Source organism: Pelobates fuscus, chromosome 7, assembly GCF_036172605.1.
Source record: "Pelobates fuscus isolate aPelFus1 chromosome 7, aPelFus1.pri, whole genome shotgun sequence".
Lineage (NCBI taxonomy): Eukaryota > Metazoa > Chordata > Amphibia > Anura > Pelobatidae > Pelobates > Pelobates fuscus.
In genome coordinates this window covers 151887698-151902803 of record NC_086323.1, presented here as the reverse complement: position 1 = coordinate 151902803, position 15106 = coordinate 151887698, and the positions used below count along the sequence as shown (strand labels likewise).

General features: G+C 39.7%; 1 protein-coding gene across 1 annotated transcript in view; it reads left to right on the top strand.

The window, feature by feature from the left end:
• SLC25A26 (solute carrier family 25 member 26) overlaps window positions 1-13148 on the top strand; it is a 131002-nt gene extending 117854 nt beyond the window's left edge. Inside the window, exons 8-10 of the mRNA XM_063427542.1 lie at window positions 4781-4845; window positions 5178-5251; window positions 12974-13148. Coding sequence (XP_063283612.1) covers window positions 4781-4845; window positions 5178-5251; window positions 12974-13091 — 257 coding nt within the window. The 3' untranslated portion in view covers window positions 13092-13148. The remainder of the gene's footprint in view (window positions 1-4780; window positions 4846-5177; window positions 5252-12973) is intronic.
• Window positions 13149-15106: the final 1958 nt, after the last annotated feature.

Genomic DNA, 15106 nt, shown 5'->3' with positions numbered 1-15106 from the left:
AAAAGGTGTGTAGTTGAAAGACAACCAATTTGTTTTTTGACAAATTTGCGTTGGTTAAAATCTAAAAGGTGTCAATCAGATTCCCTTGTAATCTCAAAGAAAAGTGTAAATTTAAAAAGAAAGAATATTATGTGAACAACCATTTCACTGGAGTGCAGCAGAGCACAGCTGTCTGCCCTGAGCTTCTCTTGAGGGCTTTCTAAGACTCCTGCAAAAGACTATGATTCACAACTTGTGACAGATTTGACAGCAGCGTAGATTAAGTGGTGTCAGGAGACATAGAGAAATGGTTGCAACTGCCCAAAGGCCCAAAACCTTCTAGAAGCAACATCTGAGCAAATTCAAGATGTTTTACAAACTGTGAAAAATAAAAAGAAAGAAAAGGAAAAGACCATTAAAGGCACATTATACAAAAACAAATAAGATAATTACCTTAATAAGATGCGTGTTGTTTCCTGGCGCCCAACGGCTTTCTAAGCAGCCGCAGTCTCATTGTGTGTTTGATCTGCAGAATAAGGTTGTGGGGAGAGCCATTTTATTTTACCAGTGAACAATAGCTCTGGAGTACTGTATCATGTATTTGCAGTAGTTACTTTTCAATGATAATGTTTCAAATTCACAATCATATTTTCTAAAGTTGTTGCAACATCTGAGCAAGTTGAGGTGGTTACCAAGCTGTGACAAAAGTTACTATTAAAACAAACAAATGTTAATAAACAAAAGTTAATTTAAATATATTCATGGCAAAATTAAACTGGGACAGGGCCTTGTAGGTTTGTGGGTAGGACTTCTACAGGAAGTGTATCAGCCTCCATTTTTGGGAAGATACAGTAAGCAGCAAGTCATGCTCTTCTCATCCCTTGCCATTACCCCTTAGAGAGCTTAAAAAGTACATGATAAAAAGATAGCCTGTGATGAAGTGAGTTAAGACAAAATGCGTAAGGACAGCAATACTTTTCGGCATCTACCGCAAAAATATTACTGAGCTGAATTTGGAACGCAGAAGGGGAGAATAGTGACACTCACGCGGCACCATTCAGTCTTTCATCTACCGGCCGGACTGCAGGACCGTGCAAACTGCCCCCAGCAACAAACTTTCACCCATTTACGCTTGGTTTAGACTTGCAAATTGTGAGTGCAAATTTTAAACTTATTATTTCATTAAAATCTTGTACACAGTATACACTATGGATTTCTACTCTGTTTATTTGTAGAACGGAGGATCTTAAAGTATTTGTATATTGCATACAGTGTACATATATTGATATCACCAACTTCTGAAGAAAAATCATTGATATTGTACTATATTATCATAGCTTGTTCAGTAGTTTAACCCCAGCTGGTATTATAGCTGGAGCTAACTGAATAGCTAACATTGCACAGACTGTATCAGTTTCTTTCTTTCTTTGCCAACAGTATCAAATAGAGACTACAAAGAATTGGACTAATAAGCATTGATACTGTTAGAAGCAATATATCCAGTTTTATGTTCAGCAATCCAGTTCAACTATTTACAGATATTTCTTTCATATATCAAACTCTGTTTTAACTCTTAAAGGTGTACACCATAACCTACTCCTGGATACTTATTAGATTTTATCTAATACCATTTGTTATTACTGCAATTTTGGGAATTTTAGTGGGATCGCTGTAATTTCCAGTAGAGTGGTTCTAAAAGCCATATTATCAACTCTATCTTTAAGATTTTCAATCTTAACTTTCACTACATGCCCATGAGACCATTTCCATTTTTGCCCCTACTAAGAGTGTCAACACACAGTGTGCAGGTAGTTCTAACACAACACACATCTCTTTGTGCATAGTACTACCAGTCTGGGAGTTGGAAGACAGCCAGGATTTCGCACTTGCTCAGCTGTGTGGGATGTTCACATAGCACTGATGGTACCTAAAACACTCTGGTACGGATACTGAGATCCATGCTCTAGTCATCTAGCTGTAGATGCCATACTGGATAGGCAGCTACTTTCCTGTGCATCCACCGACCATTCATTGGGGTTTATCCTGGCACAAAGAAACAGACAGGCAAGACTCCTGATGTAAGGGATAAGGGAGAACAATGACAACAATATCTGCCATGGCCTTTAATGTTAAAGTGGATCTAATAATACTTTTCTTTCTCTTTTTAAGGGGTGGGGGGGGGGGGATGACACATATAAAATAGAAGAGCTGTTAGAGCTCATATTCCTAACGACCGATCTAAAAACTACAAGGCATCATTGTTCATGGGCTTAGGGAGAAAGCGTATGAGTTATACACCAAATCTGGTCACACTTGGGCAATAACTACAACTAGCCTATAGGAAACTTGCAAGGAGCCCCTCTGGCACCAAAATGCCTTCAGGAAACTTAGCAATTCAGTTCTGCACAGAATATTTATTGGCGGGTCAAGCAGGTCTCTAGATGAAACCACTTGGATAATGGGGACCCAGTACTCTGCTAAAGTATATCACCCATGGGACTTGCTCTTTTGTCTCACAACAAGGCATCGCAGAAACTTCGCCATTTATCACTGATAATAAAGCTTGCCATCTTTCTCTTCCCTGGTTCATAGTCAAATCCTGCAAGTATTAATTGATTGCTGAATTATCATCCTTCACTAATTGACCTTCACTGTTTAACAAACAAGCATCAATGAGAAATGTACATGTTAGAAGTCTGTCGTCCTTTAAGAGCTACTGTGTGACCTCCAGTTCTAGGTGCAAAGCCCAGCGTGGGGACAGGGTAGCTCTCACATTGCAGGGAGGAGCTGTGTATCTGCATGTGGGTTTCATGAGCAAATCAAGGGCATCGGTGCAAAAGCCACCTTAATTCTACCATGAGAAGGTGCTAATTAAAACCTGAATTATGTTTGTTCTCTGGACAGCCGCTGACAATGGAAAAGCTTATCCTTGTGCTGTTCAATCACTTATGCTGGGATTGTTTGTGAATATAAGTGTATAGCAACCTCAAGTCTATAATCTCTCTGTGTGCCAGTTAGCAGCCAGGTGGACAGCTGCAGTAACACTGCTGTTATCCTGTCTCGTTAGCGGCTGCCTGTCCTCCGGCGCTGTTCTTGGAACCGTGTGACGGATTCTCATGAAGTCAACCTACTAAAGATATCTAATGTTACAAAACAATCCCGGGAGATATTGTTTTCATCACATGCATAATGCTGTCTGAGCATTTGACACTTGAGTTACTATAGACTGCAACTTAAATCATGTTCATTTTTTCTATCATATCTGTGTTGCCACTTTGCTTAGGATAAGCACCCTGTGATGTAACAGTTGCTATGGACCACCACCTCGATTTTGCTCAGATAGCCATTTTCCCTTCAGTCTGTGTTGGGTGCAAGTGTAGGTTGATCTGTCTGTTCACAAGAGAGTACAGATACATGAAAAACTGATTTTTATAATCTAAGCTACAATATCCCATCTGTGACAATAACAGAGTTGGGGAATTTATCCAAGTTACAACTTTCTGTCCTAATTTTGCAGCTCCATTTTCAGCTCAGTACAGTTTGGTGTTTAGTGACACCACACATTTTTATTTTAAAAAATTTACTTTTTGTGCATCTGCTTATCTCTATGTTTGTTTCACATAAACAGAAAAAAAATTCTGCAACAATGTGCTTTTCACATGTGTGTTAAGATGCATCATAAGATAAATAGCTGAAACAAAACAGGAAATTTATTTTTAAAAAAATAATTAAATGTCGGCATGTATAGATGTGTACCTTAATATTTGTAGCAAAGTTCTCCTTGTGTGACGGTCAGTACCCAAAGCGAACCTTAGCGTACCCAAAGCGTACCTTACCGTACAGACTCACTCTAAATCGCAAAATTCTACAGACCACATTGTCATCACAAATGGAGACACTTTATCTGCATTTCTATATGGGTTATTATCAAAAAAAAAAACAACTAGTTTGTTTTGAAAATAGTAATAAAAAAAAATCCTTGTGTGTATGGACCGGGAGTAGGGGTATGTTTGGCTGGATGCGTTTCATGCTAAAACAGCTCTTTATTTGTTGACTGATAGGATTAGCACAGTTATTTATTCAGAGGCTGCCTACTTTCCTATAATCCTATGCTGTCTTTTATTGCATCTATACTCTGCCACCCCAGCCTCTACACACTATTATTCTCATCATTCTCAAACAGCAAAGATGGGATTTGTAGACTACATCAGCCTAAGGTCCAGTGAGCTAGAATTGCGTTTGGGCTCCATTGTCCATCATCCTATATTATCTGTCCTTCTGTTGATTGATAATGATATCAAGGACTGCACATTTTGTCCGGTTTTAAACAGAACCACTTGAGGGTAGCCAAGTGTGACTTTTGAAAACTGGACTCTGACATTGCTTTCTTTTTTCCCATTTAATGACTGCACAATAAACATGGCATACGCTATGGTTGGATAAATGAAAAACAAAACTGCTGCTTAAGCTGATAGCATCTGCACTCCTGCAAGTATGACCAGGGAGAAATCTAAGCTTTTTCCTGTGACGTCTATGAGTTGGGGGCGGATTCATAGCTGCAGTGATTTTTAGAAATTGCTGCATTGTTGAGCAACTCTGTGCAGACAGTAATTGGGAAGGTCTGTAACTTCAACCTACTATAACTTACGCGAGAAGCAGTGGTTGCTATGGGGCTGAGGGCATCCTTAGTATGAGAACTCTATTATATTTTATAGTGGTATATTAAATATCATGTCTTCTTGCACGTTATGATGATAAAGCCTGTGGGAAGGTGATGTAACAATGTCTCTCTCTTTCTCAGGTGGATTTGCGGCAGCCGTTACAACACCTCTCGATGTAGCAAAAACACGCATAATGCTTGCAAAGGTAAGGGAATGAATATATTGTTAACACACATTCAACATTGTCATTTTCTGGTCAAGGCACTTGGTTACTCCAAATGTGTTTTCATTCATTATTGTGTCCTAGCATAAAGCATTACAAATCCCCACCACCTATCCCGGTGAGATTTTTTTGTTTTAAAGAAACCCCTTGATTTCATGTTAAAGTAGTTTTTTTGTTGTTGTTTGTTTGTTTTTTCTCTGTAATTGTAGTAGTTGTCACAGTGACTCATTATCAAATGTTCAGGGGTGTTTTATTTTTTATTTTTTGCTTTGAAATAATAAACTGATATGTCATCCTCTGCTGTCTATTTTTAGACCGGATCAAGCACGGCAAGCGGTAATGTCTTACTGGCCCTTAATGATATTTGGAGAACTCAAGGAGTCTCAGGGTATGAACCATATTGTTTATAATATTATATTATATGAACCTCTCATGGACCAAATGTTAAACCTAGTTGTAATCCCAGTTACAACTCTTGCCAGCTTGCAGTGTACTGAATATTTATCCATGCAGATCAGCAGTTATTGAGTGGGATTTCCATTTTGGAGTAGGGTCTTTAAAGAACATATTGCTGTGACAGTATACACCATCATTGGACAGTTCTTAAAGGAACACTTCAGGCACCATAACAACTTCATTAAAATGAATGCTTTAGAAAATCCTGGATAACTTTAAATTATTAATATTGATATTTATAAAGCACCAGCTTATTACGCAGTGCCTTACAATAAAACGTGAATTTACCAAATGAGAGAAAAACAAAATGTAACAGGAACAATAGGTAGTTGAGGACAAACAAGCTTGTTATAAGCCAAAGATAGTGCTGTAAGGGGGTTAATTATCATTCCATAATGTATTATTAACATTTTCTCGTTTGATACCTAGTTGAACCTTTTTTATTTTATTTGGGATCACCAATTTATAAAGCTAATCACTGACCATTTACATTAGTGATCTGGATAAAGAGTGAAGGCTGCCACCCAAACAGTGTTTGGAAAAGGAGTATAAAGCAAAAAAAAAATCCTGTGCTGTGCTTTCTACAACTTCAGGTCCTGTGAACTTGGGAGTCTAGTGATCCTAAGGTAGTCCAGATGAACACGAGTTTAGGAGATTGTCAAACACTGGACTACTTTAATTGTATGAAAGCATTGCTCAGTAGAAACACTCCCGTCCTTAGTCCGATCTCCTGTACAAATATATTGGTGTCCAGAGAAACTGTTCATTTGCATGTGAGGTCTAGTGGTGACAATTCAATTAGAATTGCCCTTCGAGAAGGTAATGAATTTTTGCATTTCATGCCTGCAAATGTTAAAACATTTGCTGATATTAAATCCAGCCACACTTCAGTATATGGACTTGCAACTGGTTGACCTAAGGATGTAGAAAAAAACTTTCTTGCACCCTCTGTGGGATTTGTGCAAGGAAGCATAATTTGCCAAATATTTTAATCATTTGCCTTCACAATGTAGAAATGTATCCATTATTTTTCTTCAACTACCTTTCACGCTTGGTTTTGTGGAATCTCAATAGGTGGGCAGTAAAAACCTGCCAGCAGGAAGTCTCAATAGGTGGGCAGTAAAAACCTGCCAGCAGGAAGTCTCAATAGGTGGGCAGTAAAAACCTGCCAGCAGGAAGTCTCAATAGGTGGGCAGTAAAGTTCTTAAATGTTTTTGTTGGAATCACCATTTGAACTGGCCACCACTCAGGTGATACTCCTTTCAACTCATGTATGGATGGCGTGCGTACACTGTACACATTTGCCGTTTGCCCTCAGCACGGCTTTGATTTGAACATTACCTATCAATTCACTGTGTCCTGGTAATTCAATTTACTCTTCAGCCAAAACAGGACTAACTTGTCCAGAATGACACCCAACATTTTGAAATTGTTTTGGTTTTTACAGGCTGAAACATAATATTCGGAGTGGTCTCTCTGAAATGGTGTTTACAGTCAGTGATAACAGATATATTTTGAATGTTCATATGAGGATGTCACAAGGTAATATGATATATATATATATATATCACAGAGGATCCATCTAAAAATGTTACCCTATATGGCAGTAATCCAAATAACAAAAATAACAAAAATCCAGTAAGATGAATGTGCTTAGTTAGGGAGGTTTATTTTAATTGGTCCTTGAAGAGATTTGAAAGAACACTGCAGAGTGGAAAACGTCAACATGCATATAATGAAGCATCATGCAGTTCATTACCCAGATTATTTTTGTTACGGTTAAAGATGTCCTTTTTTTTTTTTTTTTTTTTTTTGCAGGAGGTGGAAAAAAGAAACTTGCATCATTTCTCCACCCTCTGGTTTTGAGGCAGAAAGCATACAATTATATGAGCATAACAGATGTCACAATTCCTCATAAAAAGAAATGAGGGGTTTTTGCATGTGTAGTGCAGCCATTAGTAGCTTCAGTTTACTAGATACAGATAAATAGGAGCTACTTACATGTAGGCAGTGTATCCCAGAGAAGCAATAAGCAGTGACTGCATGTCTAACTTATAGGGGGAAATCAGTAAGTATTGTAGCTAAGGAAGGAATATGACTGGCTGAGATATTCCAGCCATCTCCTGGTCAGATATACTGCAAATCTGCAGTTCTTTTTTTAAGCCTGTTTTTATGTAAAAGTATTATTAAAAGTGAATGGTGCTCAGAAGAACAACCAACTAAAAGCGTACTTTTAACTTTTAAAAAAACTCACCACAGTGCTTCATGTATGCAATGTTGATAAATTAAAATCCTTAATTACAAGATGGATTTGGGATGATCAATAAGAAATGCGTATTCCGAAAAATAGATTATATTTAATTAAGGGGATCTTCATTACTTAAGAGTAGGTCTGAATTTATACTGGTCCCATACATGTGTCTTTACAGTCCTCAAACAAAACATTTGCATATGTAGTAGTGCATGTGAGAGGCACCATTGCACAGTATCCGTAGAGGTTGCTTTGCTCCATCTGTAGTCGACAGTTTGGCAATAAATTCCTCAGCTGCGTTGGAGATACATTTCAGCTCTGCTATTTTCACCTAAATTGTGTAATTTCTTTGTAAACTCAACATTTTTTTAATATTTATATTATTCCCAGATTTCTATGTTTTCATGGAAGAGTAGGGTGTACTAAGCCAGGAATGGAAGATCGGTAAATATCCGTTTACCATGTAACTATTTTGAAAAGGATATATATGACAGTAATAGCAGTGTCTAGGAGGGGTAAATGAACTAAAAACACCATGCAGGGTATACAGTGTACGTAACCGCGTGGCTACCATGAAAAGTGCCATTATTAGAAATTGCAGCAGTTACATAATAAAATGTGCTGACTTGCTGTGGTGAGCTCAGACATGTTGAATAGAGATGCTTATATATCTCTTTGTGATAGACGGGATTGCTGACAACAAAACAGTGTTTATTCAGCGCACGTTCGTTTGAGCCCATTGTGCTCAGAATTGGATCTGGGGTGCATATCTACCAGTTTATTCACTAAAGTCAGACTTGCCTGGAAGTCAAAGTGAATTTCAATTTTTAAAGCCAAAATACCCCAAGTGGAAAACATATCTAAGTCAGCTATGTTTCTAGGTTTTCTGCTTTGGCCTTAAGCCAAATAAGCTAAATATAGTAGTTCTGGTGAGTATGGCCCATCTCTGCCTGTGTGCTCTGCATAGAGACACTAAACTTTCCCTGTAGAGATGCATTGATTCAATGCAACTCTAGGAGGTGATGCTGATTGGCCAGGGTGGCACTTGGCCCTGCTCCCGGCCCACCTCTTTGACGATCTCAGGAAGGTGACCGTGTTGGGGGCAGTGTGTTGGAAGGTGACAGTATGGGGGTGGGAGGGGCAGGGTGCAGGAAGGTGACAGTGTTGGGCGCGTGTGTGGGGATGACAGTGTGGATGGGCAGACTGACAGACAACATGCCCTCACTGATGCACACTCACTGACAGTTAAACAATGTGTGAGACAATGACTGTCTAACACACACGTTCACTGACAGACACACTGACACGAACACATTCACTGACACACACACGCATTAACTGACAGACACATACACATTCTTTCACACACTCACAAATTACTAATATTATTATTTTAATTTGTCCACCCAACCTCCCTACTTTTGGGAGAGCTGGAATGGATCTGTACCTGGGGTCCAGTGGGGCTGCTGGGAGGCGGGCGGCTGTGAGCACATCAGAGGTGGCGAGGGAGCTGTAATCCTCCTGCTCTGCTCCCTCGCAGTCCATCTACTGATGCAGGGAGTCAGAATATGACATCGTATTCCGGCATCAGTAGACTGCTCGCGAGAGAGCAGAGCAGGAGGATTACAGCTCGCTGGCCATCTCTGATGTGCTCACAGCCGCCCCCCTCGGGGGTCCATAAACTGCTTACTTCATGACATGCGGGCACTTTTGGGTAGACACACACACACACACACAGGCTTGCAGTCATACACAGGCAGAGTGTGACGCACACACAGTTACAGTGACACAGAGGCAGACAGCCACACACAAAGAGGCAGACAGTCACACACACAGTTATAGTCACACACACGGAGGCAGACACAGTCGCACACAGAGGCAGACAGTTACGTACACAGTTATAGTCACACACACAGTTACCTCTATCCATTGTGGGCTGGAGTGGAGGCAGTGCAGCTCCTGGAGTCTGGATGTTGGGGGAGCAGGGACTCCTTCCTGCTTCCCACTTCCTGTGCAGCAGTTACCTCCAACCAATGTCTTCTGGGCACTTTTGTGTATTTTGGTTTGGTGCTGCACCCCCCTAATCCCCACCCCTACCGGTTAAGGCCACACCTCTTCCTGATTAAGAACCCACCCCTTCCTCTTTAGACTCCACCCTTTTAAAGTGATTCTATAGTGCCAGGAAAGTTTTCCTGGCACTATAGTTCCCTATAGTGCCCCCCTCCCTCTTGCTCTGCCCCCTTACTCGGCACTAAAGGTTAAAACTCCTTCAGTCACTTACCTGAATCCAGCGCCGATGTCCCTCAGCACTGGGTCAGGCTCCTACTCTGCGCTTGCATTACGCTTCCCCATAGGAAAGCATTGTAACAATTCTTTCCTATGTGGATTTAGCAGACGCTGGATGTCCTCATACACAGAGTGTAAATGTCCAGCATCAGTTAGGTGACTTTTGGTCACCTAACCACCCGGAAGGAGTTAACCCCACAAGGTAATTAACCTTTCTGAGAAACTGCAATAATTAAACTTGCAGGGTTAAAGGGGAGTGGGACACTGCACCCAGACCACTTCAATGAGCTGAAGTGGTCTGGGTGTCTATAGTGTCCCTTTAAGCACACACATTTACTAACAGACACACACTGGCAAATACACACAAACACACAAACGTCACTGACAGACACAGACTCGCTGATTTGACACACACACATTTCCCAACAGACACAGACTGGCAGAGACGCACTGACAGTCACACATACACTCAGTGACAAACACACAGACGTCACTGACAGACACCGACTCACTGATCTGACACACACTCATTCATTGACAGACACACACATGCACACTGACAGACACACTGATAGTCAAACACAGACTCAATGACAAACAGACTCTCGCTGATTTGATAGACACTCAAACATACACACTCACAGACACACTCAGACACTCATATGCATACACATATACTCACAGACAGACACTCATATGCACACTCACAGACACACTGACAGATACACTAATACACACACTCACAGACACACTCAGAAACTCATATGCACACACATATACTCACAGACAGAAACTTATAGACACACTCACAAACAGATACATCATACACACACACACACTTGGTCACACAGATACACTCACAGAAACACACTCTCACTAATTATTATTATTGTTATTATAATAATAAAAAAAATTTACCCAGCCTTCCTACCTGTCTTTGGGGGTCCAGTGGGGCTGCGGTGAGGCGGGTGGCTGTATTGACATCCGAGGCGGCGAGGGAGCTGTCATCTCCCTGCTCTGCTCCCTCGCGGTCCGTCTACTGAAGCCAGGAGCCGGAATATGATGTCATATTCCGGTTCTTGCGGCATCAGCATACTGGGTGCGAGGGAGCAGAGCGGTGAGATGACCTCCTTCGCCGCCTCGGATGTCAATACAGCCGTACGCCGGGGGGGACCCCCATGACAGGGAGACCACCGGGGACGCCCAAGTGCCGCCCCCTTGTTAGTGCCGCCCAAGGCAAATGCCTAGTTTGCCTTGGGCTAAATACACCACTGACCTCGCCCCTGATGTTGTTTAGCCCCGCCCCCACCACACAGTAAGCCCCACCCCAACACAATGTGTTGTTGTTTTTTTTTTATAATCCAGGGTGGAGGATTCATAAGGGACGGCACGGCATGAAGGAGGGGGGCCATGGCCCCCTCTGCCCTCCCCCCCATAGCGACGCTCCTGGGGTGGAGTAGGTGTTCTCAAAAGTGGTCTGTATTCCTAAAAGTGGGGTCATCATATAAACAAGGAGAACTAGCATAAACATTCAATGGTGACACTTCCCTTTTACTCTTTTGTCCCACTTTTTAGAACATGACACTGTCCGCATTTGTTGCTGGGATGTGGGAAAAAAATGGATAACTGCAGTAGAGGTCATTCATCCAAGTCGTTATAAGTTGCATTTCCAGTTGAATTTGGGCAAACCACTTGAAGCAGTAATTGTGTTGAGATATTTCAATTGTTTTTGTTTGATTGTTCATTGCAGACAGCTGAAAGTCTGTGAATTTTGACAATGAACCTGATTTTCAATTGGGGTTCAATCATTTTGATTACAACTGTAATAAACAAATTAACTGCCTGCAGGAAACTTGATGTAAGGTCTCACCTCGGCAGTATCTTCACATCCCTTTTAATCACTCAATATGAAAAGTGAATCAACACTTACTCCAGTTCTTCCCTTGACTGCATAACCTCTAGTACATTTACCATATATATGTAACATACAAGATCCAGCACACTCACTGATTCACTAAACAGCAATCTTTTTTAAACACCTAATCTAGGCAAAATCAATGGATATTTAGTTACAGTATATGATCATACATTGCATAATATATGTGTATATTTTTTTTGTTTTACTGTCTAGCTAGCCAGAGGAATGCAGTCATGTCCATTATGTAATTTTCCTTACAAATTCCATCTGGTAAAACTTCAGAAATAGATCTGATTTCATTTCACTTCCTTTGCCTTTGATCCTCACAATAATACTATTTGAAACATTTTAATGGTTAAATGAGGGTTTTATTTCGCCCCACTTTTCATGATTGTGCACAATGCAGCAGGTCATATGTTAAGTTTCACTCATCAGTAATGGATCACTTAAAGCTTTGTAAAGATGATTGGAAATCAGGAACCCTTGGTCACAGTTTGAGAGGAGATGACTACCAAGGAAACCGTATGGTCTTAAGTTTTGGAAGATGATCATCATTTCAGTTGTTCTAGGACTGAATCTCCCAAAATTGTCAGTTCTGGCAAACGTAGCTAGTACTCTTAGTCGAATAGAAGCTACAGATTGCTTTTCTTTTGGTTTTTAATCTTACAATATAAATGTTCCTTTTTACTAGTTTATCAGCGTGCCAATTTAAAGTTTCACGTGTTTATGGATCTAGATACAGATGTTCTTGCAAACATTCTTAATAAAAAATAAAAATGCACATTGTTTAAAGGCCTTGGACCTTTTACACTTAACTGTTAGTTATGGTGAACTTACAACAAAGTTTTAAAAATGTAGGTTATAATAGGTGAAAAAGATTTTGGGTGAGCTGGAGAACTTGCAATTTTACACATCAAATCTCCCTGTTTAGTGAATTGGCTAACTTTGAACATTATGACAATGTGCACTTTTGGTTATAGGTTAGTAGATTTGTCAAGTATGTTTTGCCATCCTTTTGAATTTTCATTTCATTGAAACTGCTTCAATCTCTCGGTGATGTTAATAAGCTCATGTACTCTCTAACGACTCCTTAAAACAATTCCAGCTGCTTTCTTGCACTTATTGAATGTAGTTCAATACCGCAAAATTCAAAACCATATTTATAGTGTATCTAATCCGATTTTCTTTCTCTTGTTTAGGTTATTTGTCGGGATTGTCCCAAGGATAACTGCCATCAGCCTGGGAGGTTTCATTTTCCTCGGGGCATATGACAAAGTGCGGAGTTTGCTGCTACATACTGCAAAAAATGGACAATAAAGCAGTATTTGAAACTGTTTAAAATAGATTTTTTTTAACAAAATATTTTGAGCCACAGTTGGGCCCAATTTTTTTTTTGGTACAGATCGGAAAGTTTACGAATTAAAATTAAGCTTTAAAAAAAATCATCTATTCTTATTTAAATTTGGGACATTTTTTATATACATGAAATGAATAATAGTTTATTTAACAGTGCCTTATAGATTGCAAATACAATTTTTTTTTTTTTTGGGGGGGGGGAGGGGGTTAGAACGTATTGCATTCTGTTTAAATTGATCATAGAAATGCAGAGTCAGAGTCAGAACCACAGAAGGGCAACATGCTAGCCCTTGAATTACTGATTGTTTTTATATCTATTATAAAATGCACCCTTGTTCATACAGTATGTTGGTGACCTGCTAATGGGAATAGCAGTTTTGGACACATTAGTCTGTGCCAAGTGGTGGTCAGTGACCCGCCAATGTGAATATCAGTTGGGAAGAGCAATCTCTGTCACATGTCAGGATACTGTAATGTACTAATTGCAGCTATAGATTCTATTGGCACTTTTATCTATATATTGTGCTACAGATTTCGCTAGCAAATGTGTAGATTTTTCAATATTGAATCTATAATATTTCCACCTCTTTCCTCCTTGGCAGACAGACTAATAGCATTCAGTTACTGCCAATGTTTGTCTGTGGTTTAGCCCGCCACTCGCATCGCTGAAAATAATTCCATATACCTGTAAGACAATGGGTGAAAAAATAGAAAAAACACATCTAAAGGGAAAAAGATATGAAAGGGCTGCGCCAAATGAGGGTAGATAGTCCAGTAAAATATTGCTAGGGTGCCAGTAGATGGTCTGGGATACTTGATAGAGTTCCTCTGTGGAGGTGGATGCGTCTAGTGTTGACCGTTCCGTATATGCAAATACAAGAGAGGTAGAGGCAACTAATGGTATAGTTTGTAAAGTTCAGGGTGTGATAGGTAAGAAAAAGTAGAGAACTCAGACACTTAAATGTATAATTCGATCCATGTTTGATAAAGTGTCTGTTAGATGCGAATCACGTCCAGGCTTGTTTTCCTGTTTTTCTTTTCTATTGTTGATGGCCCATTTACACATATGTGGTCTGTAGTCATGGTTTTGTACATTTTTATTGAACTTGTACTTATATGGTTATGCTTCGTGGGTTTCCTCTGGATTTTGTAGAGTGCAGTCTCATTATCCTACCGTATGTAATAATTTTATGTGGAACTAAAATTATTTATTTTCTATCCTTTAGTTTCCATAATTTGGAGCTGCGGAACAAATAATTATTGCTCATTTGTCGCACTTAAAATGGTGTGATGACCTTTTGTAGGAGGGCGCCAGGGTACTCCTGACACGATAACAACTACAGTTGGTTGTAGTGGTTATGGTGCTTGAAGTAGTTCTTTAAATGTGTTCTGCCCATTAAACCCAATTGATATGTATGTTGTTTTGTCCAGGAACAAACAAGTACCTTACTTCTGCTTCATGGAAGCGGTTCATGTTCATTTTGCAGATATTGCACATATCTGTAGCCATTAAAAAGGCTGACCGTGTTTACATGAATCAATATACTCTACAGATGAACTGTTTTTTATATTAGTTTACAAGTATTTGAACAATGGGTGGTTTTGTGTTTTCAGTCTGTATTCCTACAAATTGGTTTTTATATTAAAATGTACACTCTATAATGCCTTTAATAGATCTGTATTTGGTTTTGGTTTTACAAAAAAAAAAATGGTTTGGGTTTTTTAAATCAGTTATAGTGTTTGTGATTCTTGTCTTTCTTTTTTTTTATTTGTTTGTATACAAAGCTAAAGCTTAATAAATTTCATAAAACATTATCTAAACGTTAAGTGATAAATTGCCATGTTCTTAAAAAGTACCATTTGCATATCAGACAGATCCCGCCCATGAGGGCTCTCCAGGACGTTGTGGTCGTGATTAGCCTGATATGCAGATGGTATAGGTTCACTCTGATATGGCATAAGTGAGCAAAACGATT